Raw genomic sequence first — 13192 nt, forward strand, 5'->3', positions numbered from 1 at the left:
CACAGGGCTCTGTGGGTGCCAGGAGTCGACACTGACACCACTTTACCTTTAACCCGGAGTCAGACACACACACACACACACACCTAAGAAAAGCCCTGCTGGATCAGGCCACAGACCATCTAATCCATCCCGGCCTTTCCCATCCAAATGCTTCCAAGAACTTGACCAACCAACACCATGGGAACAGTCCTGCCCTGCCCTCTGTCCCCCAGCCTTGCAAAAGGTACACTGCCTCTGAACATGGAAGCTCTCTTTAGCCATCTCTGCCAACACATCTTGTGGCAAGGAATCCCATCGGCTAACTGCGTGAAGAAGTGTTACTTCCTCTGGTCTTCTCCCGAAGCTTCTTGCCCATCCATTTCACAGAAGGACCCAAGTTCTGCTTTTATGAGCGAGGGTGGTCCCTCTTTCTGCATGTCCTCAGTCACGTCTCCCTTTTTCATCTTCATTTCTAAACTAAAGTAAAAGGGAAAGTGTGCCAGTGTTGACTCCTGGCGCCCACACAGAGCCCTGTGGTTGGTTGTCTTTGGTAGAATCCAGGAGGGGTTTCCCATTGCCTCCTCCCGCGCAGTTTGAGATGATGCCTTTCAGCACCTTCCAGTATCACTCCTGCCCGATAGAGGTGTTTCCCATAGTCTGGGAAACATACCAGTGGGGATTTGAACCCAAAACCTAGGGAAAGCGCTCCCAAACGCCGATCCGTTTCGGTGGCCCTCCTTCCTGTATCACCCCCAGGGGGTGCTCAAACTTGGGTCCCCAGGGGCTGGACTACAACTCCCATCGTCCACTGCCAGACAGGGGAGGATGGGAGTTGTAGTCCCACATCTGTGGGGGGGCCCAAGCTTAAGAGCTCTTGCATATCCCCCCCTTTCTTTGGTGGGGGGGGGAAGGGAGAGGAGCAAAGCCACACACCATATTCCAAGCGTGGCATGCCACCGATGGACCCAAAGGCAGTTTTACTCTGCGCCAGCAAGGACAGACCGACCAACGACACCCCACCCAGAGATGTTGCACAGGCAGAGACAGGCAGAGACAGGTGGATTGCCAAGAGGACTGGAGGAGGACACTTCAGGCACCCAGCAGCTGGGGCAGAGCCCTGCACCGGAGGGCAGCCTGCAGGGAAAGCCTGCAAACAAAAACAGCAAACTCACACCAGACTGCGGGACCCCTTCCGCGGAGGGGATCCTGGGTGGGATTTTCATGTCGCTCCCCCAGTGAGGACCTGTACTTCCCGCCTCTCGCTTACCTCATTTCCAGGGGAACGGCATACTGGACCGTCGGTTGCAAAGGTGGCGGGGTCTGGGGTCTGAATTTCGGGGCAAGAGCTGCGGGGAAAAGATAGGCTTACAGAGATTTTAATTGGGGTGGGGGGATGCCTTCCCGCGGCTATCAGGGCCCTGATCGCTCCCTTGAATGGGAGGCTACAGGTGTGGTGGGCATTGTCAGCTATGGGGCCGCTCTGGGTAGAGCCCCTGCCTGCTTGCATGCCGGAGGTGGTCTTAAATTCAGAGTAGTCTTCTATTCAAGTAAATACAGTACTAACTAGTCCCATCGAACTATAACCAAAAAACCGAGACATGAAATATTCTTGCAATGTCCTGCAATTGTACCGTGCAGGATGCAACCTTTAATTAAATATTGTTTTAACATCGTTTCAAAATGTTGTTTTAAAATTTAAATTGTTGTAATGTTTTAACTTTTACTATAGCATTTATTTTAACTACTGTTTTAAGTTTTCTGTTGTCATTTGTTTTAACTAATGTTTTAACTTGTTTGTTTGCTTGTGGTAAACTTCCCAGAGACGTGAGTTTTGGGTGGTATAAAATATGCTGAATGAATGAATGAATGAATGATGGTTTGGCTCTCTGGTAGCACAGATGCACCCCTTAAGAGCAACTTTTGCTCAGGAAGCCAAGATCCTTCAAAAGCCAGAAAGCCAAAAGGCAGAGAGATAACGCAAAGAAGTAAACACGAGAAACCAAATAAATAAATAAATATATGCCACCTACCATGCTTTAATCCAAGCTCTTCAAAGGGGACGGGTTCCAACTCCTACAACAAAATCAAGTTTGGAACCTGACATTCAAGAATAAAATATGTACAAATATAGAACCTGATTGGGTTGTGAGCACAGTTAGCATGCAGTCAAATGCCAACTCAGTAACAACACTAAGCTACAGAACCCAAATTATTCGTTTGAATGATCAATGACACTACTTCTTCTTTCCAAGATGTAGAGTTTCAAGGGCAAGCAATATACAAGCAATAATTAGAAGCTGGAGAAGCCTAACCTTTAAAAAAAAAAGTTTCTAGACCTCATGATAGCAGAGCACAGTCCTGAAAGCTGTTAGCAAAACTGAGTTAAAAGAGCCGACATTTTATTTATTTAAAATATTTATAAGCCTCCATTCTTCAAAAATGAATTGATGGCCGCTGACAACGAAATGCATTTAAAAAGCACAATAAAACAACTTCTAGAGGCACAGAAATGAAGGATGAGGCACTCATTAAAGGGCAATTTCAGAAGCGTGAAGAGTTAGAGGAAGGCCTGCTGAAACACAAAAGATTCAACTTTTGTCTAAAAAGTTGTCCTCACACAGCAGCCGAGAATTGAACAGGGAGGGGACAGGTCTACCATCAAGGGGCAGGGAGTTCCAGAGAGCTCCACTGAGAAGGCTCACCCATGCCTAACTAACAGACGTGCTTCAGAATGTGGCAGGACACCCAGGAGAGCCTTTCCTCTCCTTGGAGAGGAGAGCTGGTCTTGTGCTTGCAAGCACGACTGGTCCCCTTAGCTAAGCAGGGTCTGCCCTGGTTGCATCTGAATGGGAGCCTAGAAGTGTGAGCACTGTAAGCTATTCCTCTTAGGGGATGGAGCCGCCACTCTGGGAAGAGCAGAAGGTTCCAAGTCCCCTCCCTGGCAGCATCTCCAGATAGGGCTGAGAGAGAGATCCCTGCCTGCAACCTCAGAGAAGCCGCTGCCAGTCTGTGAAGACAATCCTGAGTTAGATGGACCAAGGGTCTGACTCAGTATATGGCAGCATGATCCCACAAGCCGCGCAGAGTGTCATTTATTTCTTTATATGAAATAAAGAGGAGCCGAAGCCCACGAGGTGAACAGCAAACCTCGGCGTACAGAAAAGGGGCTTCAAAGATCTGGCAGCGGCCCCATCGCCGAAAACCCCAAGGCGACTTTGCAAGCCAGGAGAGAAGAAATGCAAGCCAGCGCTTCCGTCGCCTTTGCTCTGAGAGTGGGACCCAGGTTAGGGAGAGGCGGTCATCCTTACTGGCATTTCCATGCTGCTGCTCTTCAAGGGCCTCCTCCTGTCCTCCCAAACGGACACCAATATCTGCCTCTTGTTCACTGCGTTTCCATTCAGCTGATGGATGGCTAGCTGGACGGCCTCGGGGGTGGCCAAGTCTACAACTGCAAAGCTGAAGAAGGGACAAGGGGATCTGTTGGGTCAAGCCAGCTTCTAGAGGCGCCGCCGAAGCTTGCGGCGAAGTTTATTCTGAGTTTTGTTCCCTACTGCACAAGCGGGGAATCCACGAGCATCCATTCCCTTACGCCTAATTTTCCCAAAGAAAGCAAGACAGGCAGAGGAGGAGGAAGATGGAAGGAAAGTGAAAATGAAAATGAAGAGAAAAAGAAAAGAGTTTTATGGAAGCAAGGAAGGAAGGAAGATGATGACAGAGAGGAAGCAAGAAAAACAGAAAGAAAGAAAAAGACAGGAGAGAGGGGAAGTAACAAGGGTGGGAGGGAAGGAAGGAAGGAGCAAGAAAAATGGAAGTGCTATGCAAAAAAAAGGGGGGGGAGAGAGGAAAGCTCCAATTATTTTTGGTGCAATCAATCAGGGTTAGTCCAGACCATTTACATACAGTTTGATTAGGAAGGTTGAAAGGTAACAGTATCCCCTCTTGATTTCCTGCTTCGTTTTCTTTTCCTCCCGTGTTTGAGAAACAACTTCCTGCCTTATTACACGCCACAGGCCCAAATGCACAGGCACATAGCTTCCCCTGCACAGTTTTTCTGTTGGACCACTGGCCAAAGTATGTCCAGATGCAAGACGAGACCTTAGCCAGAACCTATTTCAACGCTGACTGCTGGGAACCCTGACCCCAGGCCAGCCAAGGAAGGCTAAAGGCTGCACTAGCAGGAAAGCATGTCTGGATTTAGTTGCATTTTTCCTCTGGGCCTCCCATAACTTTATTTATTTATTTATTTATTTATTGGATTTTTATACCGCCCTTCCGAAATGACTCAGGGTTATCACATTAGATCAGCCAATTTCCCCTGAAGCTGTTTTCAAATCCTCTGAAACTCTGAGAGCAGAGTTCGATTTATCTCCAAATGCTAACTGGCACTTTATTCAGCTGAAACATTTATGACTACGGCTTTTGGGTCCCGATGCAATGGCTGCTTCTGGTTTCACTTGTCTCATCACAACATTATAGTGCTAGGCGTACAACAGCCCTTTGGGGAGATGCAACTTTGCACCCCTGTATCTTACAGGGCCTTAATAACCATTAGACAGACAACACTATGCCGGGAAAAGGAAAATACAACTGTCACTTGAGAATAAACTTACTCATAATCTATTCATAACAAGCATGGGCTTGGAACAAAACGTTGCAGTATAGCCCTGGTGCATATGCATTGCCTGAACCTGCACTCTGAAAGTTTTAGGCACCTTTCCCTCTCAAAAGCGGAAGGGCTTGTGACTGTCTTGAGGGAGCATTCTTCAAGCTGAGAAACTTCCCACCCTTTTGGTTCAAGCTCTCCTTCCCTCCACCACCTTGCCAGTGAGTTCCATTAGCTCCTCCCCCTTGCACATCTGTTAAGTGCCCTCCAAGTCTGCGAACATTCCGCTCCATTCAGTTACATTGGAGCCGTGGGGAGGGTTGCCCCTTTGTTTTCTTCATATTTTTGTGGAACTGACATGTCTAATTCACACAACAGCAGCCTCCTTCTCCTGAAGGGGCTCTTTCCTCCCTCACGACCCCTCTCTTTGCAGACCCCTGCCTGCTATCCTTTTATATAGATAGATAGATTCCTCTCCTCTATAATCAAGAACATCTTCTGACCTGTAACAGTTGCATTCCAACTAACCTTAACCATCACAAGCTCCTCCTCCTTATCTGCATATGGAATTCCCACTCCCCAATCACCACGGTGCTTCTGCTCTCACAGGCTCCTTCTCCCTATCTGCATATGGAATTCCCACTGCCCAATCAGGTGCTTCTGCTTGCGAACTCTCGCGAGAGCTGCCACGTACAGGATTAGCCATGGGTCTGCCTTAGAGAATTAAATATATAGATGGCAATAATACCTTTCCTTCTTTCATTTGCTCCAAAGGGAAGCAACATCTAGGCACTGGTGTGCCAGAATTTGGATCCAGCAGTAGGACCGAAAGAAAAATAAACCATACCTTTTAGAAGCAGACCCCTGGAACTTCTTGACTGACTTCAAGCCAAAATCCTTAAATAAACGGGCTATTTCCTCCTGAGATGAAAATCAAATAAAGCATTTTCAACAGGCTAGGGACCCCCAAATTTCTCACACCATCACCCAAAAAAGGGCACTGCTGCTCTTGAGAGGGATTCACCAGAGAACGAGGCATTTTACAGGAAAGGAAGTTAAGCTTCAGCCCCTATGAGCTTACAATCTAAAAATGTGGACAATGAGGCAGCCAAAGGAGAAAAAGCGAAGAAATAATGGATGGAATGGGAAGAAATAAGGACTTGTACTTTAGGAGCTTTCGGTTTAGCTGAGCATCTAACTTACACACCTAGCATTTTTTAAAAAACCATTAAAAAGAATTAAGAAAAAGACCCTCTAAGAAGGCAGGGGGTGGAATATTAAGGCGATTTAATCTATTGGACAAATCTGGCCTTTTTCTCTAGAGACAGATTATGAGAAGCCACACTTCTTTGAGTTTCACTCAACATATATTTTCCTAATCTAAAATCTCATTATTTTGCTTTTCAAAGAGCTTCTCAGGAAGACTGGTTTTATCCACAGTAAGAGAAGTCTAGATAATATAATTGAAGCGGATTCTTTCTTTTCCTGCTTAATCCACATGGGAACAATCTATTTCACTGACAACACAAATTCACCTCCTTGATATCCGGGGGTAGATTCCCAACATAAACTTTGGATTCTTCTTTCATGAATGGCCCTGGAACAGAGAAGACAGGATGGGTTTTGGAATCTGGGTCGGGTTTCCCACAACAAACTTTAGTCAAACTTACTGCATTTGAAATATAGATATATATAGGCTGCTTGAACCACAAGAAGCTCTCTGGAGGATGCATTTCGAGTTTTAAAATACAAGAGTGTGTATCAAAATCTCCTTCAACCAGGGAAGGAAAACTCATCTTGTGGCAACAAGCATGTGCTGTCCCCTTTGCTAAGCAGGGTTCACCCTGGTTTGCATTTAGATGGGTGCCTACATGTGAGCCAGCAAAGTGTAGTGGATAGAGTGTTGGACTAGGACCGGAAAGACCTGAGTTCAAATCCCGATTCAACTATGAAATTCACTGGGTGACTCTGGGCCAGTAATGTATCTCTCAGCCTAACCTACCTCACAGGGTTGTTGCGAGGATAAAGACAACCATATACACCGCTCTGGGCTCCTCGGCTGAAGAGCGGGACAGAAATGTAGAAAATAAAAAATAAATAAATAAATGTGAGCACTGTAAGATATTATGAATACGACAAATATTTATATACTGCTTTTCAATAAAAGTCCCCAAAGCAGTTTACATAGATATAAAAACATATATTCGTACCCTGTCCCCAGAGGTCTCACAACCTAAAAACAGAAGCCAAAGAGAGACCCCAGAAACAGCCACTGGAGGGATGCTGTGCCGGGGATGGAGATGGCCAGTTGCTCTCCCCATGCTCAATGTAAGAGAATCACCACTTTTAAAAGGTGCCTCTTTGCTCAGATGTCCCCCGCCAGGGGACGCTGCTATGCTAATTCCATCACCTCGTCAGAGTGATGAGTAGTCCTTGGAGGAAGGGCTGAAACCATACCACCAATTGGATTGCAGGGAACCTGGTTAAGGAAGGGTTTTGCTGGAACGCGGAGGGATCAAGGCCTAAATGACACCCGAGGTGATTTGCCGACTAGCTTCAAGGGCAGGGGTGTAGCTCAACGATAGCACCCCTGTCTTGTACGCAGAACGCCCCGGGTGTCTCAGATCCCTGGCAGCATCCCCAGATAGGGCTGGGAAGGACCCTGTCCAAAACCATGCATTGCTGCTGCCCGCCTGGGCAGGCGATGCTCTAATGCCTGAGCATCCCATTTCAGAACTGACAGCCAGCCCTGAAGCCGAATGCTAGATAGTACTGTGCAGGGGAGAGTTCAGAAGTGGAGGGGAAGGGGTTTGCTGAGCCCCTTTACCAGGGAGACTGGAGTCCTGACCACAAATGCTCCTAACGGGGCCTATGGGGGAGGTTACACATCACCATTTTGTGGGTCCCGTCTCTTCCCCCCCCACCAAATTGCAGCTTCTGCTTTGCATGCAGAAGGTCCCAGGTTCAAGCCCTGGCAGCAGCTCCAGGTAGGGCTGGGAAAGACCCTCTCAGCCTGAAACCTTGGGGAGCTGCTGCCAGTCAGAGTAGACACTACTGAGTTAGATGGACCACGTGTCTGACTCTGCAGGGCAGCTGCCTATACCATTCCCGTCTTCATATAAATATTCATATAAAATATTTTTTATTTTAAACACATTATACCCCCAGCACAGTACCTCCAGTGACTGTTACTGGTGTCATGTTTCTTTTAGACTGTGAGCCCTTTGGGGACAGGGATCCATCTTATTTATTTATTTCTCTGTGTAAACCGCCCTGAGCCATTTTTGGAAAGGCGGTATAGAAATAGAATTATTATTAGTAGTAGTAGTAGTAATAATATAAAACCCTGTTGATATTTAATACAACTAAGTAAGTTTCAAACCTATTTATGTTTTGGCTGTACTGGGATGATGCTTTACCATCTCACAACATTTCCGGCTGCGAGCTTGATCTTAGCAAATTCTGGCTCCCAAATCCTTCCAGTTTCTAAAGGGGTGTGTGTATGTTTTTGGCACCCATTTTAGCGGGGGGGGGGGGGGAAGGAACGATAATAATCCTTTCTGCGCCACCCCCTCGCCTACGGTTCTGACACAATGTGCCTGCCGATTCTTGAAAGAACATAATCCTTTATGGCAAAACATTTTCCCCCTTGTTCGGGTCAGGAGTCAGCAAGCTATTGTCCAGTTATTTATAGCCGCGTCCTGTCTCTGAATTATCTTTTCTCGCTGGGGCAGGCAGGAGCCCGGAGTTGGAAAGCAGCATGCTGGAGATTTGCAGGCCTTTTCTGCTTCCTTCACTAGGGTGCAAAATGTTTTCAGCGTGGAGATCATTTTTCTCGTGGGGTGGTCAGGGGCTGATGGTTTTGAGGGGGCGGGGTGTGTAGAAAGCTGGTTGGGGGACATCAAACAGGTGGAATCTGTTTTATATTTTACTATAACCCTGAGGTCTACTAATGGGAACCCGGTGGGAAACAGGCAAGGATGAGGGTGTCTCTGAGCCCCTGCTCAGCTCAGGAATCTGTCTGAGGCTCCAGAACTGAGCTCATGGTCCTTTGACATGAAAATCCAAGCAACCAGGGAAGGATAGGAACCTAGGAAGCTGCCATATACTGAGTCAGACCATTGGTCTATCTAACTCGGTACTGTCTTCACAGACTGGCAGCGGCTTCTCCAAGGTTTCAGGCAGGAACCTCTCTCAGCCCGATCTGGGAGATGCTGCCAGGGAGGGGACTTGAAACCTTCTGCTCTTCCCAGAGCGGCTCCATCCCGAGGGGAATCTCTTACAGGGCTCACACTTCTAGTCTCCCATTCAAAGGCAAACAAGGGCAGACCCTGCTTAGCTAAGGGGACAAGTCATGCTTGCTACCACAAGACCAGCTCTCCTGGATGATATTTCTTACTTATGATTTCCCCTGAAGACATCTTCAGGTCAATAAATTCTGGCCAGCAGTACCGAAAAACACTCATAGTGTCGCTAAGCCCTGCTAACTGCACAAAGAGGCACCTTTTTAATCCGGTGATTCTCTTTATGGAGCAGGGGGAGAGCAACTGGCCCTATCCGTCCCCAGCACAGCATCCCTCCAGTGGCTGTTGCTAGAATCTATCTTATGCTTCTCTTTTAGACTGTGAGCCCTTTGGCGACAGGCAGCCATCTTTGTTTATTATTTCTCTATGTAAACCGCTTTGGAAACTTTTGTTGGAAAGTGGGATATAAATATTTATTGTTGTTGTTGTTGTTGTTGTGGATAGTGAGTTTTGGCAAAATCTACCCCACTAGAGATGGGAAATGGTTGTCCTTACAGCTTTCTCGGCATTACCACCCCTTCTGTATCCCTACCCCCAAACAATTAGGGTAAAGGGGCAGTCATTTTTGAACTGGTAACAAGGAAGAAATTGATGTCCTTTCTCTATGGAGTCATCTTGGGAGGACATGACTGCCAATCTTCATTTCCATTCCTCCAACATCATCAATAAGATTCCACAGCACTTTTTGTGTTTTTAAAAAACTTCTCAGAGCAGGCCTGAGGGTCAGGACAATAAAAGCATGATAAAGCTGCACCATCGAGTCGGAGTCGACTCGTGTCGAGCACAGAGCCCTGTGGTTGTCTTTGGTAGAATACAGGGTGGGTTGACCATTGCCATCTCCCACGCAGTATGAGATGATGCCTTTCAGCATCTTCCTATATCGCTGCTGCCCGATAGAGGGGTTTCCCATAGTCTGGGAAACACACCAGCAGGGATTCGAACCGGCAACCTCTGGCTTGCTAGTCAAGTCATCTCCCTTCTGCACCATTAGGTGGCTGATAGCTCACCAAAATCCTGCAGGGCTGGGGACGATGGGAGTTGTAGTTCAACAACAGCTGGAGGACCAAATTTGCCTTCCCCTGACTTACGGGCAGCATACTGACTTCTGGGCAGATGTGAACTGCCTGGAGGAAACATACTGGAAATTAAACCCGTGTAACTTACCAGGATGTCTTGGCGGATTGGCTTTCACAAGCTTCTTACGGGTCTTCGAATTGCTCCACTCAGTTGTGTGGCGTGACCTGAGAAATGTGTTAAAATAAAGTGTGAGTGCACTCAAGTCATTTTAATGACAGCCAAGCAAAAAAAAAAACCAAACAAACCCTAAAAAACCTTCATTGGACAAGTTTTTAAAAATTCAGGGATTCAAATTGAAACTGAATAATCTGAAATTGAATAAATAAAATACATAATTCAGCCTGCATACGAGTGAAAGCGCTCGTTTGGAAGGAAAAAAGGCGTACTTCCCTTTTTACAATGATGCAATAACACGTGCCAGTAGATTTATTTGTACATTTATATCCTGCTCTTCCTCCCAGGACCCCAGCGTGGCATACATGGTTATGTTTATCCTCACAACAAGCTTGTGAGGTGGGCCAGGCTGAGAGAGAAGTGACTGGCCCAGAGTCACCCAGTGAGTTTCAGGGCTGAACGGGGATTTGAACTCCGGTCTCCTGGTTCCTAGTCCAATTGTGTGCCTTTTGGGGACAAGGAACCATCATATTTTTTTTCTTCTATGACAATTTCTTTGAGAATTTTTTGGTTGAAAAATGGAATATAAATATTATTAATAATCATACTTCCCCCACTAGAATGCAGCCAATTCCAGATACTCACATGTTTAAGGGACCGGTATCCTAGAAAATGAGACCAAAAAGGCTTAGAGCAAACAACGAGAGGAGAAAAGTCTATTACCCCAATAGTTAGGACCACCAACCCGCCACCACCACTAATAAAGATTAGAGAATGGGGAGGGAGATGATTCTATCTTAACACTGACAAAACGTTTCTGCATTCGAATAGGGTTGTTGCTAGGATCACCCACACTGCCCTAGTTAAAAAAAAAGTGTGTGTGTATGTGGGGGGGTGTTCTTAACAAATATTTCTACCTGATCTCTTATTTATTTATTGTATTTTTATACCACCCTACATGAAATCAAAGCTGTTTACAATCTGAACCAAACTACTATGACGACAATGAATAATATATACCGCTCTTCAACCAAAGTTCTCAAAGTGGTTTACAAAGAAAAATACATAAATAACTAAAAAACCCAAAGCACGTAAAAGCAATACCATTAATAAAGCTTACAAACTTTAAAACATCATAAACTGACCTAATGCAATGCAGAAAAATTACATTACTATATTTGTGTGTGTGTGGTCCAAAATTATCTATTCATTTTGTCGCATGTTGATATTTGATGCTTGGTGAACTCATTTATAACATACTTTGCATTGTGTGTGTGTTATTTTAACTGTATTTGTATATTTGTTTTTGAAAGACAAATCATTTAAAATCACGCGCACACACACTTCTACCCCCAACCCTGCAATCACACTGCTACTCAAGACGGCTAACAACAACATGCAATAAACATCAACACAATGAAGTTGCAAACATGGAAAGCATCCATGCCAAGGGTTCAAGTGATGCAAATCTGATTAAAACCAGATTTAAAACACTCTCTTTAGAAGAGGGATTTCAAGCTTTTTTAAAAGGAGGACTCTGGTGAAGCTCCTCTGGGAAAGGCTTCTAAGAGGGGTTTGGATAACTTCCTGGAGGAGAGGTCTATCAATGGCTACTAGTCGGAAGGCTATAGGCTACCTCCAGCCTCAGAGTTTCAGGGTAGTAACAGCAGGAGAGAGGGCATGCCCTCAGCTCCTGCCTGTGGGCTTCCAGCGGCATCTGGTGGGCCACCGTGTGAAACAGGATGCTGGACTAGATGGGCCTCCTTAGGCCTGATCCAGCAGGGCTGTTCTTAGGTGCGGAGGGGGCCACACCTGAGAAGGCCCCGTCCATGATCCTGGCCAACCTGGATTTGTGCGATAGACTGCTCCTGACCATGGAAGGGGCAGGGATAGAGGCACACCTGCTTGCAGGGCTGCAGACAGAGGAGGGCTTGAGGGGCAGCAACTCCTCCCTCCTACAGCTTGCCAGCATGGTGTAGTGGTTAGTGTGCCGGACTAGGACCGGGGGAGACCCAAGTTCAAATCCCCCTTCAGCCATGAGACTAGCTGGGTGTCTCTGGGCCAGTCACTTCTCTCTCAGCCTAGCCTACTTCACAGGGTGGTTGTGAGGAGAAACTTAAGTATGGAGTACACCGCTCTGGGCTCCTTGGAGGAAGAGTGGGATACAAAATATAAATAATAATAATAAATATTTGGGGGTAGGGGAGACACTTTTGCAGGGAAAAAGATTACTGGGAGGGAGATATTGACAGCTGGGTTTGGCGGAGGGAGAAATGGGCAACCAAGCTCCTCTTAGGCACATAGGAGGCTACCCTATACAGAGTCAGACCCTTGGTCTGTCTAGCTCAGTCTTGTCTACCCAGACTGGCAGCGGCTTCTCCGGGGTTGCAGGCAGGAGCCTCCCTCAGAGGAGCCCCGACCCCTAGGGGGGCTATGGGGCAGTGCTGCTCCCACATGTATTTGTTGCTTGCTTACATTTTCACAACACCGCCCCATCCAAAGGCTTTGTGCAGTCTCCCATTCAAATGCAAACCAGGGCAGGCCCTGCTTAACTTCACCTGCTCGGGGCGGGGCAAATACTCCCCCGCCCGCCACGCCCCCTCCACCTGCTTGGGAGGAGACTGACGCAGGCGCAGAAGCACCCACAGGTGGTGGGTCCCGTTTCTGCCCCCTCTTGCACGCGCCCTGCGGCGCTGAGAGAGGCCTGCTCTACTCCCCTGCCCCCCAAATGCCTTCTTGGGGGGCAAGCCCAGCCCCACTACCGAGGGACTGGGTGAACACGCGTCCCGCTCGCTCCTCTCCTCACCTGTGCAGCGCACACCCAGGAAAAGCAACGCGGGCGGGGGAGGCTTTCCCTCGCGCATGCGCAGCGCTCCCTCCCCGGCCGGCAGCCCCGCCTTTTCTGGAGAACGGAGGGAAGAGGCGTTTAGACGGGTGCCTTGGGATGCTCCGGAGTCACTCCTGTTGGCCTGGGTTGGCTCTGGAGTAAACCGCCTGCAGGGGGCACACCTTTTTGGATTTCTGAAACAAATAATTGAACTTTTGTTTCGATGACAATCTGGTTTTTTAAATTTTGCTGTAAACCGCCTGGGGATTGCTTTGATGAAAAAGGCGG

General features: G+C 47.3%; 1 protein-coding gene across 8 annotated transcripts in view; it reads right to left on the minus strand.

Moving 5' to 3' along the window:
* TDRD10 (tudor domain containing 10) overlaps positions 1-13192 on the minus strand; it is a 46040-nt gene that overhangs the window by 12182 nt on the left and 20666 nt on the right. For 3 of the 8 annotated variants that reach the window (XM_053277349.1, XM_053277344.1, XM_053277347.1), the window contains 7 exons: positions 10723-10742; positions 10051-10127; positions 6118-6179; positions 5430-5503; positions 3288-3435; positions 2010-2052; positions 1247-1325 (listed from right to left, as the gene is read on the minus strand). In XM_053277349.1, coding sequence (XP_053133324.1) covers positions 1247-1325; positions 2010-2052; positions 3288-3435; positions 5430-5503; positions 6118-6179; positions 10051-10127; positions 10723-10724 — 485 coding nt within the window. In that variant the 5' untranslated portion in view covers positions 10725-10742. Of the gene's footprint in view, positions 1-1246; positions 1326-2009; positions 2053-3287; positions 3436-5429; positions 5504-6117; positions 6180-10050; positions 10128-10722; positions 10743-12552; positions 12821-13192 lie in introns of those variants that run through there. The other 5 variants (XM_053277350.1, XM_053277343.1, XM_053277346.1 and 2 more) reach the window with 3 other exon arrangements.

Source organism: Hemicordylus capensis, chromosome 14 (assembly GCF_027244095.1).
Source record: "Hemicordylus capensis ecotype Gifberg chromosome 14, rHemCap1.1.pri, whole genome shotgun sequence".
Classification (NCBI taxonomy): Eukaryota; Metazoa; Chordata; class Lepidosauria; order Squamata; family Cordylidae; genus Hemicordylus; species Hemicordylus capensis.